The following is an 18,297-nucleotide window of genomic DNA, read 5'->3' as shown; positions in this document are numbered from 1 at the left end:
AAGAGTTAGATGCACCCTGTGACTATAAAACACTCTTTAATGAACAATATACACACAAGTGAGAACAAGGCTCCTGTTTTCATTTGCAGTCAAGGACAAAACATATGGATACAGCTGTGCTTATCTGATATTTAACAAACTGCTATATGAGAGATCTGTGTGACACTGGTGGAAACGGTGTCATTCATCGATATCTTTTGATTTAATTTCCAAGCCAGATTTAGCAGAGGACTTTGCGGCTCTCTGTATAATGTAGGTCCCCAAATGGACGCCAACAAAGGAAAGCCCAGCCACAAGTAGCCAGTTCTTTCTAATCCAGCTGATCTTCTTCATTTCTCTTGTCCAAGTGAAATCTATCTGCAGTTTTGAAAAAATAAAATAAAACAAGAGTTCATGAGACTGCAGTCAGAATCAAAAGTAGCCATTTTTCAATAAAAATTGTGAGCAAAATCAATAAAACCAGAAAACCAATATAGAAATGGAGTGCTAAACTATATAAAAGAGATAGAAAATATGTGGTCCGCAGAGGTTGTTGAACTACAACACTCATTATTCCTCACTGCTGGCAATGCTGCTCAGATGGCAGCTAGAGTCTAACAACATCTATTCTAGAGGGCTACATGCTACCCTATTATACATCTTAACGTTAACCTCCACATTAACCCTACAGGCACATCTGGTGGGAACATGAGAAAAGACCTTCTCGGTAGCTGCCCCAGGATCTGGAACACCTATCCAGAGAGGTCAGAGTGGCACCTTCTCTATTTTCATTCTGCAGAGAGGTGAAGATTTTTCTGTTTTGACAGGCCTTTGAGGACTGAATGTACAAGGTACATCACACCTAAACAATGCACTGGATGTTCTATCTGCTATTTTTATTGTGCTGGTTTTTTTTAATGATTTAATTTTTAATTGATGTTATTATTTTGATAATTTAATCATCTTTTACAAAACTGTAAGAAACTATGTGTTTTTAGCTGCCTTGAATTCCAAGCTGGGAAAACGTGAGATGATGATGATAGTTACGCAATGATGGCCAGCAGAAATCTAGCCAGACATTTTAAAAAGTCCTTCTATATCCTCAAAGTCTAAACTGTTCATATTGCTGTATTCTATTCCAGCCACAATTCAATCAAATATCTAGCAATAAGCATATCCACAAAAGAACACCATCTATATTACTTGGAACCCATCCGTGGATAATGAATATCATACGTAGCCTTGAGGTTACTTGTGTGGTCCTTTATCATTTATGTGCCTCTGACCTTCCAAATACTATACAGTAGTAGATGCTAAGAGTCGTTGTGCATGCAAACAGGAAAACGAACTAGGTTATCTATGATTTATAAATTGCCATGAGCCAAAGTCAAGGGGCAAACCACAATATGGTATCTACTGCGGCTTCCACAATTCATGCTGGTGTGGTGGGAGGAAGAGGGGAACTCTTTGGACTGATGCCACTAGTGGATATTTGTTTGGTCACTTTCAGGCACTAAACCAGCTACTGTTGTGCTAGTAGATATTCCCCATTTGTGGTTTTGCCTTGGCTGTCCTTTGTATATTACATCAATCATGCAGAAAAACGCTGCACACACGAGGCTGGATGCAAGGTGTTTTTGAGTGCTACACTTGCCTATATAGTTTTGCTGTGGGGTTGGTTATAGGCCAGTGTCTTAGGGCAAGGTTGGGCAACTGTGACCCTTCAGGTGTTTTTGGTCCCCAAATGCAGTATATGGATGCAAAGGATTAGCTCAGGCTTTTTTCCCTCTTCAATTTACACTGACATGCCCAAGTTTATTCATCTAGGGCTGCAAACTTGCACTTAACTTTAAAAAATACTGATAACTCTCCTTCTTCTGTACTCAAAGAAACAGGTTAGAGTAGAAAAAAATCACCATCACTTTTAATAATAATCACTGAAGCTTGAAGCCAAGAAGGTCAAGAAAAAAATATATTTTGAGACAGCAACAGGTATGCGCCCCATTTAATAGCTTCAGTGTATGCTGCTATGAATTATGCAGGAAGGCTTTATTTACAGCATCTTTGTGAAGGCAGGTGGCAACCACAGCTGCACTGCATCATTTTCATTACAGATGCGCAGCCGTGCCTGAATCCAGTTTTGCCACAAGTATGAAAATATAAACAGATGGAAAACATTAAAGCCTATAAATTCAAGCAGGCAGAAAACTACATTTCAATCTTAGATTACCTATATCTAGATCTATATATTTACATGTGTGCATGTTTTGACAATTCAGTGATGCCTTTAATTAAAGGCAGCAACTTCCATGTTTGAATTTACTGTATACACTTATGCATAAGTCTGGAAATTTAGTTCAAAAAATTGACCCAAAAAACCTGAGTCGACTTATCCATCCATCAATGTAGTTACTGTACTTTAACTGTCATTTTAAAAAAAGAGAGCCATCCCCTGGTGAAAGGAAAGAGTGTAATTTGTTTTGGAAGCACTGACCTCCCTTTATTCTCTCATCCATCCAGCCTTTAAAGTGAGCACCAAGTTATGTCTGCTGGAATTTTGTAAGTTCTTTGGTATTGTTTTCCTTTGCTTCATCATTTAGATCCTTTGTTACATATCCCTAACCTGCCGTCCACTTAACATGAGATTGACCTACAGTCGAGTATGTATGGTATTTTTGCAACTAGCTGGCACACGTTCTCAAGACATTTAGTTGCTCATTTCCTCGTTAACAGTTCCTAACCCCAATACATTTTCACAGGACACAGAGTCACCTAATTAAAAGGTAGAAAATAGAAACCAGGATTGTTATGAGCGTACAATCCCTTCTTGTAGTCTGATCCTATACCACAGTACAGCAAACATCAACAATAGCATTACTCTGCCTTTGGAAATTGTTTTGCAGAGGTTTCAGCATGCTTCACAATTTGTTTTATATAACAACCTTGTACAACAAGGGTTGGGAAAGTATGATTCATACAGTTTGGGCAGCCTGTAACTATTCCCCTCCAACTTTCCTTTTTCTGGTACAAAAGGGATGAACTGCTAGTGACCCACCTTTTAAATGGGCCACAGTCCCTCCCATTTAATATTTAAAATACCTGTTTTTCAAAAGCCAAGTGGATTGCTGGCCACACCATTGTTTTTGATTTTTTGGCAGTCTACATGGCCCATCCGGCAGAAAATAGGCCCTCAGACTATAGTTGCCCCTCCTACTGTAAAATATATGTTGTATGTATTACTGATTGAGGGGTCAGGATGAGAATGGTCTTGCTAGCTTCACCTACTGTGTACATAGCAGTATTCCTAATTTGTTGTTAACCGCCATACTGAATCAGCTCTCAAAGGCTTTGCTAATGCTGCTGCAGGTTGTGGTACTGCAAGCAAAACCATCCTCGAGTTGGAAGCACAGCAGATATGCAGTTTGCCCAACCTGTCATTAAAATGTTCCGGCTGGCTGTATTGATTTACACCAGGGCTGAGCACTGGAATTCACCAATTCACTGGTCATACTCCAGCCTAGCTGCCAAAATCACCATGACAAAATGGCTACTTTTAAAACAATTTTTGCATGTCAAAAGGTAGTGATGCTGCTCTCCTCCATCCGGCAAAATCAGCAGCCAGTGGTGAGAACTCCAGCAGGGGCTATAAATATGGCCAGGGGAATTGATGTGTGCTATCTGTCACCCATGCTGATCTGGATTGACTTAGGGTGTTGGGTATGTTTAGCCTGAGAAGAGATGGTTAAGAGGCGATATATTTAAATATTTGAAGGGACGTCGTATTGAAGATGGAACAAGCATGTTTTCTGCTGCTCCAGAGATTAGGACACAGAGCAATGGGTTCAAACTACAGGAAAAGAGATTCCACCTCAACATTAGGAAGAACATCCTGACAGTAAGGACTGTTCAACAGTGGAACACACTTCCCTGGAGAGTGGTGGAGTCTCCTTCTTTGGAAGTTTTTAAACAGAGGCTGGATGGATCTGCTGGGAGTGCTTTGATTGTGTATTCTTGCATGGTTGTGGGGTGAACTGGATGGTTCTTGAGGTCTCTTCCAACTCTATGATTCTTACTCCCAGAAAGTGGAAAAGTAAATCTAAGCCTGTGTTAGAGAATCACGGCCATCTGGAAGACTTGGGGACCTGATGCAATATGCCAAATATAGGCAGTTGAGGCAGGGGGAACCAAATTGCCATTATATGGGGGGGAGGGGGGCATAAAAAGTAAGATTAGGCTTGGATTTAGCCATGCAACAAAATTCTCTTTCATTTATATCACTTCTCTCATTTTGTTCTTGCTGCAACAGGAACTTACCTTTCAGTTACTCCACAGCACTATATGTTACTTTCCTTTATTTTGTTTCTCCTGTTGCAGCACATATGTCACAATGCCAGGCTCTGGAACAATGTCATCTGTCTTGGGTTGGAAAATAGGATGGGACTTGATGTTATACCAGCCCCAGTGTATCAACACAAGGCTCGTCCCCATAACAATCAAAACTCTGTAGTTCTTCCAAATCGTTTTAAGCCCCATAGCGTGTTGGCCTCTACCTACACAAAGAAGTTGAAGTTCTTGAATACGTTCTGCTGAACACAATTCAAGCACGCTGCCTCCTAACTGTAATGATAATAATAATAATCATCATAACAGCAATAATAGCAGATCAGTTAAGTAAAACCTAAATGCTCCCATTTTGGCAGCTTGGTCCTGACAATATGTTCTAAGGATACGAATAATCATAAGCAGGTCCTACTTCCAATGATGTTGGTGAATGCAGCTTTGACTATGTATCAGCATGAAAAATAAGTGAATGGGGAGAAAGGTGGGATAAAAATGCAATAAATAAATAAAATGTATACCTCTCACAGCTGAAGTTATCACGAGCCCGTTTACAGAAACCTTGGGGAGCCGAGTTATACCAGTCCTTGACTCATGGGTGCATCTACACTATAGAAATAATCCAGTTTGACACCACTTTAATTGCTGTAGCTCTATTCTGTAGAATCTTTAGATTTATAGTTTTACAAGTTCTTTAGCTTTCTCTGCCAAAATGTCCTGGTGCCTCACAAAACTACAAATCCTAGGATTGTGTAGGATGGTGGACCCTGGCAGTTAAAATGGTATCAAACTGCATTATTTGTACAGTGTAGATGCACCTTTTCTCCTTTTCATATAAGAAAAATACTGTTAAAAAACCCCTGATAAGCCACAAGAGAGTCACAGGCCCTTTTACTATGGAGGTCTGTATCACTGTTGTGCCGACAGAAGTAGGCAAAGTACAGCCTGCAGGATGCCTTTGGCCTCTAAGGAACAAATTATTTTATGCTGGGGAGGGGGTTTGCTCTAGAATGCCTCAAAATGACCTAAAGGGGTGTGGAGGGCATTTCTAAATTTGGAGGCTCCCTGAAAGAGAAAGCAGGAAGTCACTTCCGGTTGTTGTTATTGTTGTTGTTTTAAAGGGCCCCAACCAATGGGGGCATTTTGTGGCAAATGTCTTTTTGATTTGGGGAAGGGTGAAGGGGATTTAGGTCTGGCCCTTCGAGGAGCCCTGGTGGCACAATGGTTAAATGCCGGTACGGCAGCCATTCACAGCCACAAGGTTGTGAGTTCAATTCCAGGACTCCAGAGTCGACTCAGCCTTGCATCCTTCTATAGGCCAGTAAAATGAGTACCCAGCTTGTTGGGGGCAATTTGCCTACACACTGTAAACAGTTTAGGGAGTGCTTAAGTTCACGGATAAGAAGTATAGAAATGTACTTGTTACTGCTACTTGCTAAGGTCCCCTGGGGAAAGGCTATTGCAGCCCCCTAGAGCCAGAGTGGCATAACGGTTTGAGTGTTGAACTATGGCTCTGGAGACCCAGGGTTCGATTCTCAACTCAGCTATGAAACTCGCTGGGTGACCTTGGGCAAGTCACATGCTCTCAGCCTCAAAAGATGGCAATGGCAAACCTCCTCAGCTTCACACAGCTGTCACCAAAGTGGTCAACATGCATCTAGATTATACACCTTCAGGGTGCAGATGGAGGCTCAATAAGATGAAATGCTCTTCCATATAAAAAACAAAAAAGAAACAAAAACACCCACACCTACAAAAAAAGTAATTCCTCTACACATGGGGAAACAGCATGTCAAGGAAACATTTCCTCACATCTAACCATCCTTAGGATTAACTGTTCTGTTAACTTGCAGACCTTCTAATTTTAACTGACTACTCTTTTTCGTTAGTGATTTCTATTCAGAAACATTTGTCCTGTAAGTTGTACAAAATCTAGTGAAAAAACAAAATCTGAATCCAGATTGTTGTTGTGTTACACTATTATGTTAAGCCTACAATCATATGGTTGCTGAAGAGGGAGTAAGTGCCATTGAGTGCTATGTATAGAACTCCATTAGACAACTGCTTTATCACAAGTGAATGTTGCTTTTCATGCAAACCGACATGTTAACATTTCAAAAAATGAACCCAGGAACCTATCATGCACAATAAAGCATTAAAGTTTTCTTTTCTGTGTTAAAATAAAGAGATGAGGGTGGGAAGTAAGATCTGACTTTATACACCAAGCATTGTGACAAAACACGCTAGGCAAACAGCATGGGTATTTTGAATACAGTCAACCTACAGTTAAGGCATTTTAAGTTCAAAGGGGGAGTAAGGTTCATGTACCTGTCCTTGGTTACATAAAGGCTCCACTTAGTTGTAAACCATTATGTTACAGCTGCTACAGCAAGGCAATTACTTTGTCATGCGTGAATGCATGTATGAATTATGCAATGGGAAAAATGATATAAATCAAGGACTTAATTCTGTGTTGTTGTTTTTTCTTGGTGACTTTAATAAATCCATCTTGGTTGCATATGCCAACAGGACAATGGAGGCAAATATCACTGACTTCTCATCCACAGCCCTGAGGGGAAAAAAAATTGGTGGGCAGAGAGGGGCAGGGAGCTTCCTGGTCAGTGTGCAAAGTAGTGCTAGAGGCTACAGGGGGAAGTGACAGGACTCCTCCTTGCTGCCAGATAAGCCTTTGTGAGATCAAGAGGTCACAAATGAGCAGGTATGAGTCCAACTCACTGTACAGTATTTATTTGTGACTGGTCTCACAGAAATGTAGATGAGGGCATGTATTCAGATATTGATCCTTCTTCAAGTAATGAAATACAGATGGACAGTATACATATATCAGTCACATAAAGGGTCTTGGAGATGAACTAGTCCAAATTCCACCTGCAAGTACATGTCTTGCAGATCAGGATGCAGCTGACGTAATGGTTGGAGTGTTGCACTATGACTCTGGAGACCAGGGTTCAATTTGCTGTTCAGCCATGGAACACACAGGGTGACCTTAGGCATGTCAATTGTCTTTGCCTCAAAGGAAAGCAATGGCAAACCTCCTCTGAAAAAATCTTGCCAAGAAAACCCCATGATAGGTTTGTCTTAGGGTTGCCATAAGTCAGAAACGACTGGAAGGCACAAAACAACAACATGCAGGTATACTATCCAGTCTAACCTCTGCCTAAATGCCTTCTACAAAGTAAAGGCTGTTGCTTCTGGAAGCAGTTTGTTTCCTTGCCCAAGAGCTCTGACCGTTAAGATGTATCTCCTATTGCAGGATTTGGGAACTTGTAGACTCTCAACTGGGTGTTGTTAGACTGCAGCTGCACACTACAAAGTGAATAATAAGGGATAATGGGTATTGTCCAACTATATCTGGATGCCACAAATAGCCCGCCCCGTCCAGATGTTTAGCCAAAATGTGTTTCCTTGTGATTTTTAACCACTGGCTCTACATCTGGTCATCTGGAGAAAAGAGAATAAACTTATTCCATCCTCGACATGTTATTCTCTCTAATATTTGAAAACTACAACCATATCTGCCCTTAATTAGCTCTTTTTCATCATAAACATACCCCCCTCTTTTTAAATGAGCCTTGTAACTCCACATCATCTTGGTTGCTTTCTGTGGATTGATTCAAATGTGTCAAAATAGTCCATCCAAAACTGGATCCAATTACTAATCCCAACTGGAGTGGACCAATTTAATAAACTGCACACCTAAGTAAAGTCCACTGATAAAATGGAGCTACTACCGTTAGACTAGAGGCTACTATTCCAAATGCAACTTGACAAATGTACATTATGGCAGATCTATTACTTTCCATAACCCGGACACTATGTTTTGCTTAAGGCAGCCCAGGATGGCATTAGCATTCCTAGCTGTATTTCAGTACTAACCCTATACAGCCCTATTCATTAAGACATCAAATAGCCGGAACAGATGGCCCTGACGGGCTGGCTTGAAGCCACCCCACCAAAGATGGATTGGGGCTGAGGCAAACATGCTGCAGCTCCAATCCTCCTTGAGCCCATCCCAAATAGTAGCAGAAAAGATCCAGTCCTATTTGGGCTGGGAAAGAGGTTCCTTTCCCGGCCACGCTGCAGCCCCAGCGTGACTTCAAGATGCTCTGGCGGCATGTGGCGTGTAAATGTTGTACCACTGGAGCATCATGAAGCCACCCAGCTTCCAGGTGGCTTCATGATGTCTTCGGAGCATGCAGTGCATAAATGCCATGCTCCTAACACATCCAGAAGCAGGGCTGCCTGTTTTGGCCCAAAGTTATTTTTACTTGCAGTGCTTCCAAGCCAGATTCCCCCATCTTATAGTTGTGCACTTATATTTTTTGCATCCAAAAAGTGACAGTTCTTCTCAGTTGAATCTCATCATTATTACGTGTTCCAGCTGACTTGATTATTTTGACTCATTCCAGCATACGGAAGCTTCCTTTTGCAAGCAGCATGAATTTCCTAAATGTTGCTGGTGCAGCCTATATTTTGTGATAAGCCACTTTAATGAGTTTGCACTGTGGACCACATTATCTGAAGGACTGCTTGCATGCATTGTGCTCTGACACAAACTAAAAAAAAAATATCTGTATCTGAGGTCCTAGTTCCTAACCCACTAACAAGAAATGTGAGGTTGGCAAGTGTGAAAGATGAACTTTTCTGCGGTAGCACCTGTCATTGAAATACTGTGTTCCAAAAAGTGCATATAGCCACACTTTACTGACCTTCAGGATGATTGTAAAGATTTATTTATTTCAGTATCCATTTGATTGAGCTTAGTGGATTGTGCTTTTTGTTTGATTTCAGCTGTTGATGCACTGTTTGTTATGTAATGAACACTGCCTACAATTTATATGGTTTGATTATTTATTTTAAAATACATTGTAATCTATTCTGCTAGGTTTGAAATATGAAAGGAACTCTCATAAATAAAAAAAGCAACCGCCATCTCATTGAAACCTACAATACCGGACAAGACTGTCATTATGTTAAAATGCCTGGCCAGTCATGAAGCTTGCTGTGTTTTGGTTTTGTATTCTATTTTTAAACAAATGATCTGTTTTAATACTGTAGTAGTTTAATTCCGTTTTAAATGTCCTTTTCCTAAGGTTTTAATTGTACTGTGTTTTTAGACTGTAAGATGCTTTGAACCTCATTTTTTTTGGGGGGGGGGGGAAGTGGAGTACAAATAAATATAATCATAATAATTCTGTTGTTGTGTGCCTTCAGGTCATTTCTGACTTATGCTGACTTCTGACTCTACGGTGAACCATGGGGGTTTCTTTGTAAGTTTCTTCAGAAGGGGTTTGCCATGGCTATCCTTTTGAGGTTGAGAGAGTGTTACTTGCTTAATCTATCCCAGAGCACTCTTGTCTGACATGCATGGAAGAGGAGAAAAGAGTACCTCTTGTGTACAAATGGCTATGCCTCTCTCAACTCATTCCCCTCAAGCAACCAGGGCATAAAATAGCAATAGCAAGTACATTTCTAAGCACTCCCTAAGCAATTTGCAATGTGTAATCCAAGTGCCCCCAACAAACTGGGGATTCATTTTAGCAACCTCAGAAGGATGCAAGCCTGAGTTGACCCTGAAACTCTGGCTAGTATTGAACTCACAACCTTGTGGTATTGAACTCACAACCTTGTGGCATTTAACCACTGCACCACCAGGGCTCTTACAACAAGCTACCTACCAAGCAACATGGTGAAATGGGCAGACCTTCCTGACCATAATCCTCTCTGATGATCCCAGATCCTCCCTTCTTCATCCTCTCACCCACCATAGTAGGTCAGATGCTTAGACAACTGCAGGAGGCTGGATAAAAATGAAGGGTCATTAGAAATTTGGAGTTGTGGGCAGGAAGCACATGAGCGTTTGGCTGCATCTACACTGTAGAAAGAATGTAATTTGATACCACTTTAAGTGCTCTAGCTCCATCCTCTGCAATCCTGGGATTTGTAGTTTTACAAGGTCTATAGCCTTCTGTGCCAAAGGGTGCTGGTGCTTCACAAGTACTGCAAATCCCAGGATTCTCTAGGATGTAGCCATGTCAGTTAAAGTGGTGTCAAGCTGCATTATTTCTACCGTGTAGGTCCATCTGAGCATCTTTATAAAAATATATAAAAAATAAATCATCATGGTTAGAAACTCACTGTGTGACCTTAGCCAAGTCACACCCTCTCAGCCCCAGAAAACCTCATGATAGGTTTGCCTTAGGGTTGCCATAAGCTGGAAACGACTTGAAGGCCCACAACAACAACAATGTTCATTAAATCCCCATATATACAAATACACGTCTCACATCTCTCTCTCTCTCTCTCTGGTAAGATTTTTCATAGAACACAATGACAATCTGTATGGACTCAGTAACCAAGATTTTAAAAGGTGGGAGGTAGAGAGAGAAATAGCTGCCTTTATTTGTTTCTCTTTATATCCCACATTTCCTCTAGTTGGTTCAAGACATCCTACATTTCCCTTCTCCCTACTTTTATCCAAAACTGTGCAATATGTAGGTCAGGGTGAGAAGGATGCAAGGCCCAAGATCACCCAGCCAGGTTCAGAACCCTGGGAAAACCCAAACCCAAGTTCTAGTTGAGCATTGCAATTACTACAGAAACGTCCCCCATCTTTTGCACGCAAGAGATGTCTGAAAATTTTGCATGGAAAAAGTGTTTCACTTGCTCTTCTCCGGCATTGACAAGTTCGTAAAATAAACGATAACACAGAATATTACTGGGATGTCAATGGGAGGTGGAATGTTGTTGTTCTGTGCCTTCAAGTCATTTCTGACTTGTGGAAACCCTATCATAGGATTTTCTTGGCAAGTTTCTTTCAGAGGTGGTTTGCCATTGCCTGCCCCTGAGGCCGAGAGAGTGTGACATGCCCAAGGTCACATAGATGGGAGAAATCTTTCCTTCCTCTCCTACTTGTTGTTGTGCACCTTCAAGTCTTTTCTTTTACATCAACCCTAAAGTGAACCTATATTGGGGTTTTCTTGGCAAGATTTGCCATTGCCTTCCTCTGAGGCTGAGAGCATGTCACTTTGCCCAAGGTCACCCAGTGGGTTTCATGGCTGAGCAGAAATCAAATCCCGACCTCCAGAGTCCTAGTCCAGGACGCAAACCACTATGCCATGCTGGCTTTCTAGGAGGAAAAAGAAGAAAGGCAAATCATTATACTGTGGGTCCTTGTTATCCGCTGGGGTTTGGTTCCAGCATTCCCTGTGGATAACAAAATCAGTGGATGCTCAAGTCCCATTAAATATAATGGCACAGAAAAATGGTGTTCCTTATATAAAGTGGAAAATCCAGGTTTGCTATTTGGAATTTATACTTGCCATGGATGCTTGAATCTGTGGATAAAAAAATCAGTGGATAAGGAGGGCCGACTGCATTTGCAGAATATCTCTTATTTGCTTGGAAAATATAATGGTCAAGTAAATAAAATGATCTGGTGGGACAAATGGGGTTGTTGGATCAAGAAAGGTAAAGTTGAAAAGGGGGTACGATGAAGTTAGGAAAACTATTAATTATTATTACTTTGTATTTAAGTATTATTAAATATGATTAGCTTGTACCCACCATGTGGAATTATTATTATTATTTATTATCTTTTACCTATAATGTGGAATATCTTATTAGTAATTAATAAGATATTCCACATTGTAGGCACAAGACACATTAAGTTACATTGGAGGGTTTCTTTGAAAAGCATGTGTTGTAATATAGGGTATATTTATTATTATTATTATTATTGTTGTTGTTGTTGTTATTATTATTATTATTATATTTAGTAAGGGTTTATGATATAGCTTGCATGGTATTACAGACCATAAAGCTAACAAATAAAGCAATTAAAAATGCAACATAAAAAAGGGGGGGAAGCAAATAGTTTTCCAGCTGCAAACCCTTCCCAGTACCTCTGAAGTTGTGCAGCAAAGCAATGCAAATCCTCTGCAAAACGTGATGCCCTCTCTTTCTCTCCAATACTCACACTTCCCTGCTTTCCCCGGAACTGGAATCAAGGGGGTGGAGACTACAGATCCCAGGGTGCACCAGGAGCACCAAGACCTAGGACGTGGTAAAGCTCTTCTCACGGCATACTGGGAACTGTAGTAGCTGCCCCAACCAAAGCCAGATTGCACAGAGAGAGAGCTGAGTTTGTTATTGTACAGTAGAGTAGTGCAAAAAGGAAAGGGAGAGTGGGAAATGGAGGGGTCAGGGTGAGCAGAGATGTCCTCACCACAAAGGAGGACAAGGCATGGCAAAGTGGAGGACATGCAAGAAAAAAAGGAGGACAATTCAAAGCTCAGAACACCCCAGAGATGTAAATGCATGCTTTCTGAGTCATGCTCAAAATGGAGGGAGTTTTGCAATGCTGGAAATGGAGGACTTGCTCTGAGAAAGGAGGACTCTGATCAAGGAAGACATTTTAAATGAACTTGATTTCTTTTCTCTTGGGGGAAAAAACCTGGGTGCATCAGGAGAAGAAGTGGGCTGATCTCCAGGGAAAGTCATGGCAAAAGAAATCAGTCTCAAAGGAGCTGCTCAGTTCTTTCAATTTCCCCTATTTTAGCTTTTCCATTTTAAGCTAAAGCTAGAAATAGGAAAGAAGATAGGGAAAATGTCCTTTCACACACTGAACAAAACTGTCACAGCTTCCTTCTTTAAACTGCATTAAAAACTTTTTTATCACAACTAAGGCCCAGAAAATAACACACACATATATAGTGTGTAATCTATCTATCTATCTATCTATCTATCTATCTATCTATCTATCCATATACTGTATTATTATATTATATTATACACTATGTATATATGTTTTCTGAGCCTCCTAGCTGCAACAAAAATATTGTTAAAATATATTTTATATTATATAATATAAATGCAGATATATGTAATGTATGTGTGTGTACACACACACACAAAATGTTTTCTCAAATATATATACGGTAACAGTAAACAACCAAGGCTAGTAAAACATTTAATCATACATATTTGAAGTCCTTTGTTGTTGTCTTCTAAAAATCCTTAAAGCCCCTTTGGTTTCCTTCCTCCACCTCAGTATCACTTTACAGTGGACCCTTTTTAATACACTGGGGTTTGGTTCCAAGTCCCCCCCCCCCCCCCCCGTGCCGTGTATAACAAAATCCGTGTATGGTCAAGTCCCATTCAATATAATGACATAGCAAAATGGTGTCACATAAAACATGGAAAATCAAGGTTTGATATTTGGATTTTATACTTTTTTGGAACATTTTCAAATCATGGATGCTTGAATCCATGTATAAAAAATCTGTGTATAAGAGGGTCTGACTGTATTTAGATTCCCTCTTCCTATATTCCCTTCTTATTGTTACCCTACATATTTATCATGGAATTTTCTATCTTTTTGCCATTTGGTTCCCAGGTCTTAAGATGAAAGTCAGCTTAACCCAAAGCACATACTGTATAAACATTTAGGCATATTCATATTTACCAGACCTATTGAATAGTTATCTATCTAGCTATTTATGTACTCCAATGTAGATTCTTATATTATTTTGTATGAAAAGGGAGTAAATACAGAGGTTTTCTTTAAACTGCATTCTGACCGATCAAGAAAACCCCCATGGGGAGAATTATTCTACTATACTTGAATCCTAGCCTAAAGTAATGCTTTGCCACAGCCATATTAAATGTACAGGAAATTATGATCCCACTTATGTGGATCTTGAATATATCCTCTATAAAAAAGAGCACAGATGTGTTCAAAATATCAATGCATACTAGAAAGGAGATGCTTTTCTAGGCATAATATTTTCATGCTGCGCATTGTCTCCCATTCCATCAAAGGAGGATCTCTATGGAGGAGCCTTTATTTTCCTCTGATTAATACAGTTGTGACAAAGATAAAACATCAATATTTTTCTTATTAATAATGCTCTATTAAAGTAACATTAATACTATTAATGTTTTCTTAACATAGCATTGTTAATAACAACAGCAACAGTTAGTGGGAAAATATGGTAGACATTTATTTGCGTCTTCACCCAGAAATATATATATTGGAGAGAAATCAAAACTAGAGATGGTTCTTCTGCTTTTAATGGTTTCCTCTTCTCCGTATCTTAAGAAAGCTAAAAGTAACTAGAACAAGGTTGTACAAAATCAGAAGGATTTAATGCTTGATGTTACTTTAATGTTACTTTAATACAGCATTATTAATAAGAAAAATATTGATGTTGCACCACAACTTTTTTGTTGTTCTTTTAAGTATTTCCCCCAATTTTTAAATATTACTTTTAAATATTAAACGCATGTTTTAAATATTAATAATTCTTTATTTTTTTTCAGAAGCAAGCGAGTTATTGTCTGCATCAGGCTTATGGTCTTTTAAATCAAGGATTTAAAGCAACTTTGAAAATATACTGAAAATGGCATGCAAACATGAATTGCAGGTATTTCAAGGAAAGTAACTGGTGGTGACACCGCTTCTTAGGATTCCTTGCCTAAGAAAACCCTATAGATATTTACTCCTATATATCTATTACTAGATATATGTTTATGTCTATATACTTATGACTATATATTATAGATGTATTAGATATATACATCTATATCTATTATATATATATATATATATATACACACACATACATATACACACATACATATACTGTATCTATATTATATATATATATATATGTATATATAGAGAGATACAGATATCTATAGATATCTATATAGATGTATCTAGATATATCTAGACCTGCTTTAATTTGTAAATAGGAATTATTTTAAATGGTTTTCCAAATAAAGACGCAAATCTCATGCCCAATTAGTTGGTGGGAATAATTGTGATTAAGTGTTTCTTTTCTGCTTATGTCTGACAGAGAGCCTGTACACTCAATGGCTGTGGGCATAGAAGTCACTCCTTTTGAGCCTGGAAGGCCTTGCAGGCCTCCACAGTCCACTGTCTCATTTGAACTGGAAGATTGCCTAGACGTTCCAAAGAGAGAAGAACCCCTATTGGCTGTCGCGCGTCACGTGGCCTCGAAGCGCCGCGATGTCATTCGTTCAAAGGTCGAAGCCGTTGCTGACATCTTTGAATCGGGTAAAAGGCACGGTTTGAAAAAAACGTTTTCGGCCAGCGGCCGCCATTTTAAACGTGGGCGGATCAGCTTCAGAATCAGAAGTGGCCCGGATGTAGGGCAAAGGAAGCGGATTTCCTAAGTCTTTATTTGAAGTCATGGCGCTCTTTTAGGATGTATATATACTGTAGAAACAATATAGTTTCACTCCACGTTAACTGTCACGTCTCCAGCCCTACAGAAACAGACTAACAAACTCTCTCATGTTGTGTTTTCAATTCTCCTCCCACTTATGCCGACCCTAAGGTTGTATCCACACTGGGGAAATAACCCGTTTTGGGACCGCTTTAACTCTGTGTGGCTGATGGCTATGGAATTCTGGGAGTTTGTTGTAGGGCCCTGAGCGGAGCTGCCGGAAACCAAGGATCCTCCTCTCGCCTTTCTCTCTCTCTCTCGGGGGAGGAAACGGAGGAGGACTGCTTGGGAGCTGCGCGGGTGAGTTCGCTAGGAACCTGACCCCAGAACCCGCTTAATCATAAACGGGGGGGGGGGGGGGAGAGATACTCCTTCAGCTTTATACACACACACACTATATAGATGTATATACATATACACTATATATATATACACATGCATACATACAATATATATATATACACACACACACTGTATACACATACATACTATATATATATACACACACACATTCTATATATATATACATGCATACATACACACCGTATATATACACACAGAGACATAATATATATGTATACACACACACTATATATATATATATATATATATATATATAAACACTCGCAAGCTATATATATGCTATATACACATGCATACATACACACTATATATATGCACACACACACACAAACATTATGTATACACACATACACACTATATATATATATATATATATATATAAACACTCACAATATATATATATATATAATACACATGCATACACACACACATATATATCTATATATACACACATACACACTTTATATACACAATGTGTGTGTGTGTATATATATATATAGTTTTGAAAGAGACTAACCCAGTTCTCTCCTTGCAAAGCATCAGTGGTTTCAAGTCTCCAAAGTGGGTTTTTCTTGTCTCTTTGTGTAGCTCTCCTCCCAAAGGCAACTGCATGGAGCTTCTGGTGCACCGCCTTTTCTCCCCCCCCCCCCCCCCGTGTTTGTGTATTGTGTCTAACTGCCAAGCCCTAACTTGTTTCTCTTAACCACCTGCAACTGACCAGATGCCATACAACTGCAATGGAAGGCAAGGCACTTCAAAATGTAGGACCTTCCAGCAGAATAGAGGACGTAACCCACTTACAAGCTCGAAACACTCCTGGATATGTAAATACATGCTTCTTCCTCATGCTCAAAATGGAGGGCATTTTCTAGATTACTGCACACTACCCTCTTACAGTGCTGCTCTTCCACTTTGACTGCCTCCTGTTGCATTCTGGGGTTTGCAGTTTAAGGAGGAGTATTTAGAATGCTCAGCCAGAGAGCTCTTAGGCCTCACTGGACTACAAACCCCAGAATGCAACAGGAGGCAGCCAGAGCAGTCAAAGTGGAAGAGCAGCATGAGAGAATAGTGTGGTAATTACTTTGACATTCCCAGATCCTGTGGTTTCTGCTTGGTCTCACCATGGGTCTCACCAATGATTATATTTATGCTTGGCCAGGAGGCAGGAAAAGCCTGAGGATTTTTTTTAATGTTGAATTGAAAACAATCATTTATAAAATCCACGAAGCAATAATATTTCCATTTGTTATTTACATTCATTCCGTAACATGTTGCGATCTTCATTGTGCTTCAATACTTCCTCATGATAACCCAGTTTGCAAATTGTATATGCCGAGGGCCCAGAATGGATCCCCCACAGATACGAAGGTGTTTCTGTACTGCCATACATCATTCTTATGCCATCTTCTCCTGTCTGTCTAACCTTTTCGAAATGTATTCCATAACCTCTGAGTATTATTAGTCCTCGTTGGTTTTATTTTGGATTTTTTCTTGTCTCATTAAGTACTCTTTTTTGTCGCATTGTGTTGTGTGTCTTCAAAATGTTTCCAATTTATGGCAACCCTGTCACAGGGTTTCTTGGTAAGTTTCTTCACAGTGGGTTTGCCATTGCCATCCTCTGAAGCTGAGAGAGTGTCATTGCCATCCTCTGAAGCTGAGAGAGTGTCATTGCCATCCTCTGAAGCTGAGAGAGTGTGACATGCCCAAGGTCACCCAGTGAGTTTTCATGGTCGAGATGGGAACCAAACCCTGTTCTCAAGAGTCATGCCAGTTTTTGTATGTTCCCATTCGTAATGTCTGATTTCTGTCCTTTATCCTCTGGTGCAGGGACTGGTCTGTTTGCCCGATATAGAGTGCTGATGGGCATTGATGACACAGTATGGTATAGTGTGTGGGTGATGTCATTAAATCTTGTGGTGACATTTCCTGGGTAAATGTGTGGCCCGAGCTGGCATCTTGGTTTGTGGCGAGGCTTAGTACCTGTGTCCATGTCTGTGTTGTGTGTCCTCCGGTAGATAAGTACCTGTTTGAGGTTTAAAGGCTGTCTGTAGGCAGGTAAAGGTCTTCCATCAAGAGCCCTTGAGAGGGCAGCACTATTGTCCAGAATGGGTTGTGGTTCACTGATGATGTGCCTGAGTAGTCTCACTCGGGAGCTGTATGTGACCACAGTGAGGTTCTGGCATTTTCTGTCTTCAGCCTGTTCTGTAATAGATCTGTTCTGGGTACAAGAACTGTACCCCGGCTATGTTTAGTTGTTGTTGTTGTTTTAATTCATGTGGTGGGTACTGTAGTTTGAGGAATGCTTGTTGTAATTCCTTGCGTTTGGCATCCCTGTCTTGTG

The 18,297-nt window shown here is 40.1% G+C and overlaps 3 protein-coding genes across 10 annotated transcripts in view; 1 reads left to right on the top strand and 2 right to left on the bottom strand.

The window, feature by feature from the left end:
- Nucleotides 1–19: 19 nt before the first annotated feature.
- On the bottom strand, nt 20–333 carry LOC149313537 (uncharacterized). Its single transcript, XM_089519275.1, has one exon. It carries the CDS (start codon nt 331–333, stop codon nt 181–183), a length of 153 nt encoding a protein of 50 aa, XP_089375401.1. The 3' UTR covers nt 20–180.
- Nucleotides 334–4,320: 3,987 nt separating this feature from the next.
- Nucleotides 4,321–16,838, bottom strand: LOC149313536 (uncharacterized). Of its 5 annotated transcripts, XM_089519272.1 has the most exons (3): nt 12,243–12,317; nt 10,017–10,138; nt 4,321–4,529 (listed from the first exon to the last, which is right to left on the bottom strand). In XM_089519272.1, exons 2-3 carry the CDS (start codon nt 10,024–10,026, stop codon nt 4,321–4,323), a joined length of 219 nt encoding a protein of 72 aa, XP_089375398.1. In that variant the 5' UTR covers nt 10,027–10,138; nt 12,243–12,317. The 5 variants fall into 5 exon arrangements, with proteins under 5 accessions (XP_089375398.1, XP_089375397.1, XP_089375400.1 ...); XM_089519271.1 differs by lacking the exons at nt 10,017–10,138; nt 12,243–12,317 and adding an exon at nt 16,758–16,838; XM_089519274.1 differs by lacking the exons at nt 10,017–10,138; nt 12,243–12,317 and adding an exon at nt 16,474–16,556.
- The window catches only part of SLX4IP (SLX4 interacting protein), a 105,397-nt gene continuing 102,588 nt past the window's right edge, over nt 15,489–18,297 (top strand). For all 4 annotated transcript variants that reach the window (XR_016280842.1, XM_089519268.1, XM_089519266.1 and 1 more), the window contains exon 1: nt 15,489–15,893. The gene's annotated coding sequence lies outside the window, so the exon portion shown is untranslated. The remainder of the gene's footprint in view (nt 15,894–18,297) is intronic.

This window comes from Sceloporus occidentalis, unplaced genomic scaffold (genome assembly GCF_023333645.1).
Source record: "Sceloporus occidentalis isolate IW3139 unplaced genomic scaffold, rSceOcc1.0.p SCAF_4, whole genome shotgun sequence".
NCBI classification, from domain to species: domain Eukaryota; kingdom Metazoa; phylum Chordata; class Lepidosauria; order Squamata; family Phrynosomatidae; genus Sceloporus; species Sceloporus occidentalis.
The sequence above is the reverse complement of the archived record's forward strand: the minus strand, read 5'-3'. Positions and strand labels throughout refer to the sequence as shown.

Bases quoted from the DNA above. Each gene is read 5' to 3' on its own strand.
- LOC149313537 (XM_089519275.1), bottom strand. From the start codon at position 333: ATGAAGAAGATCAGCTGGATTAGAAAGAACTGGCTACTTGTGGCTGGG.
- LOC149313536 (XM_089519270.1), bottom strand. From the start codon at position 12,659: ATGCATTTACATCTCTGGGGTGTTCTGAGCTTTGAATTGTCCTCCTTT. The intron at 4,530-12,316 runs GTGAGTATTGGA...TTCTTTGTGTAG, and splicing joins TCCGGGGAAAGCAGGGAAGT to GTAGAGGCCAACACGCTATG.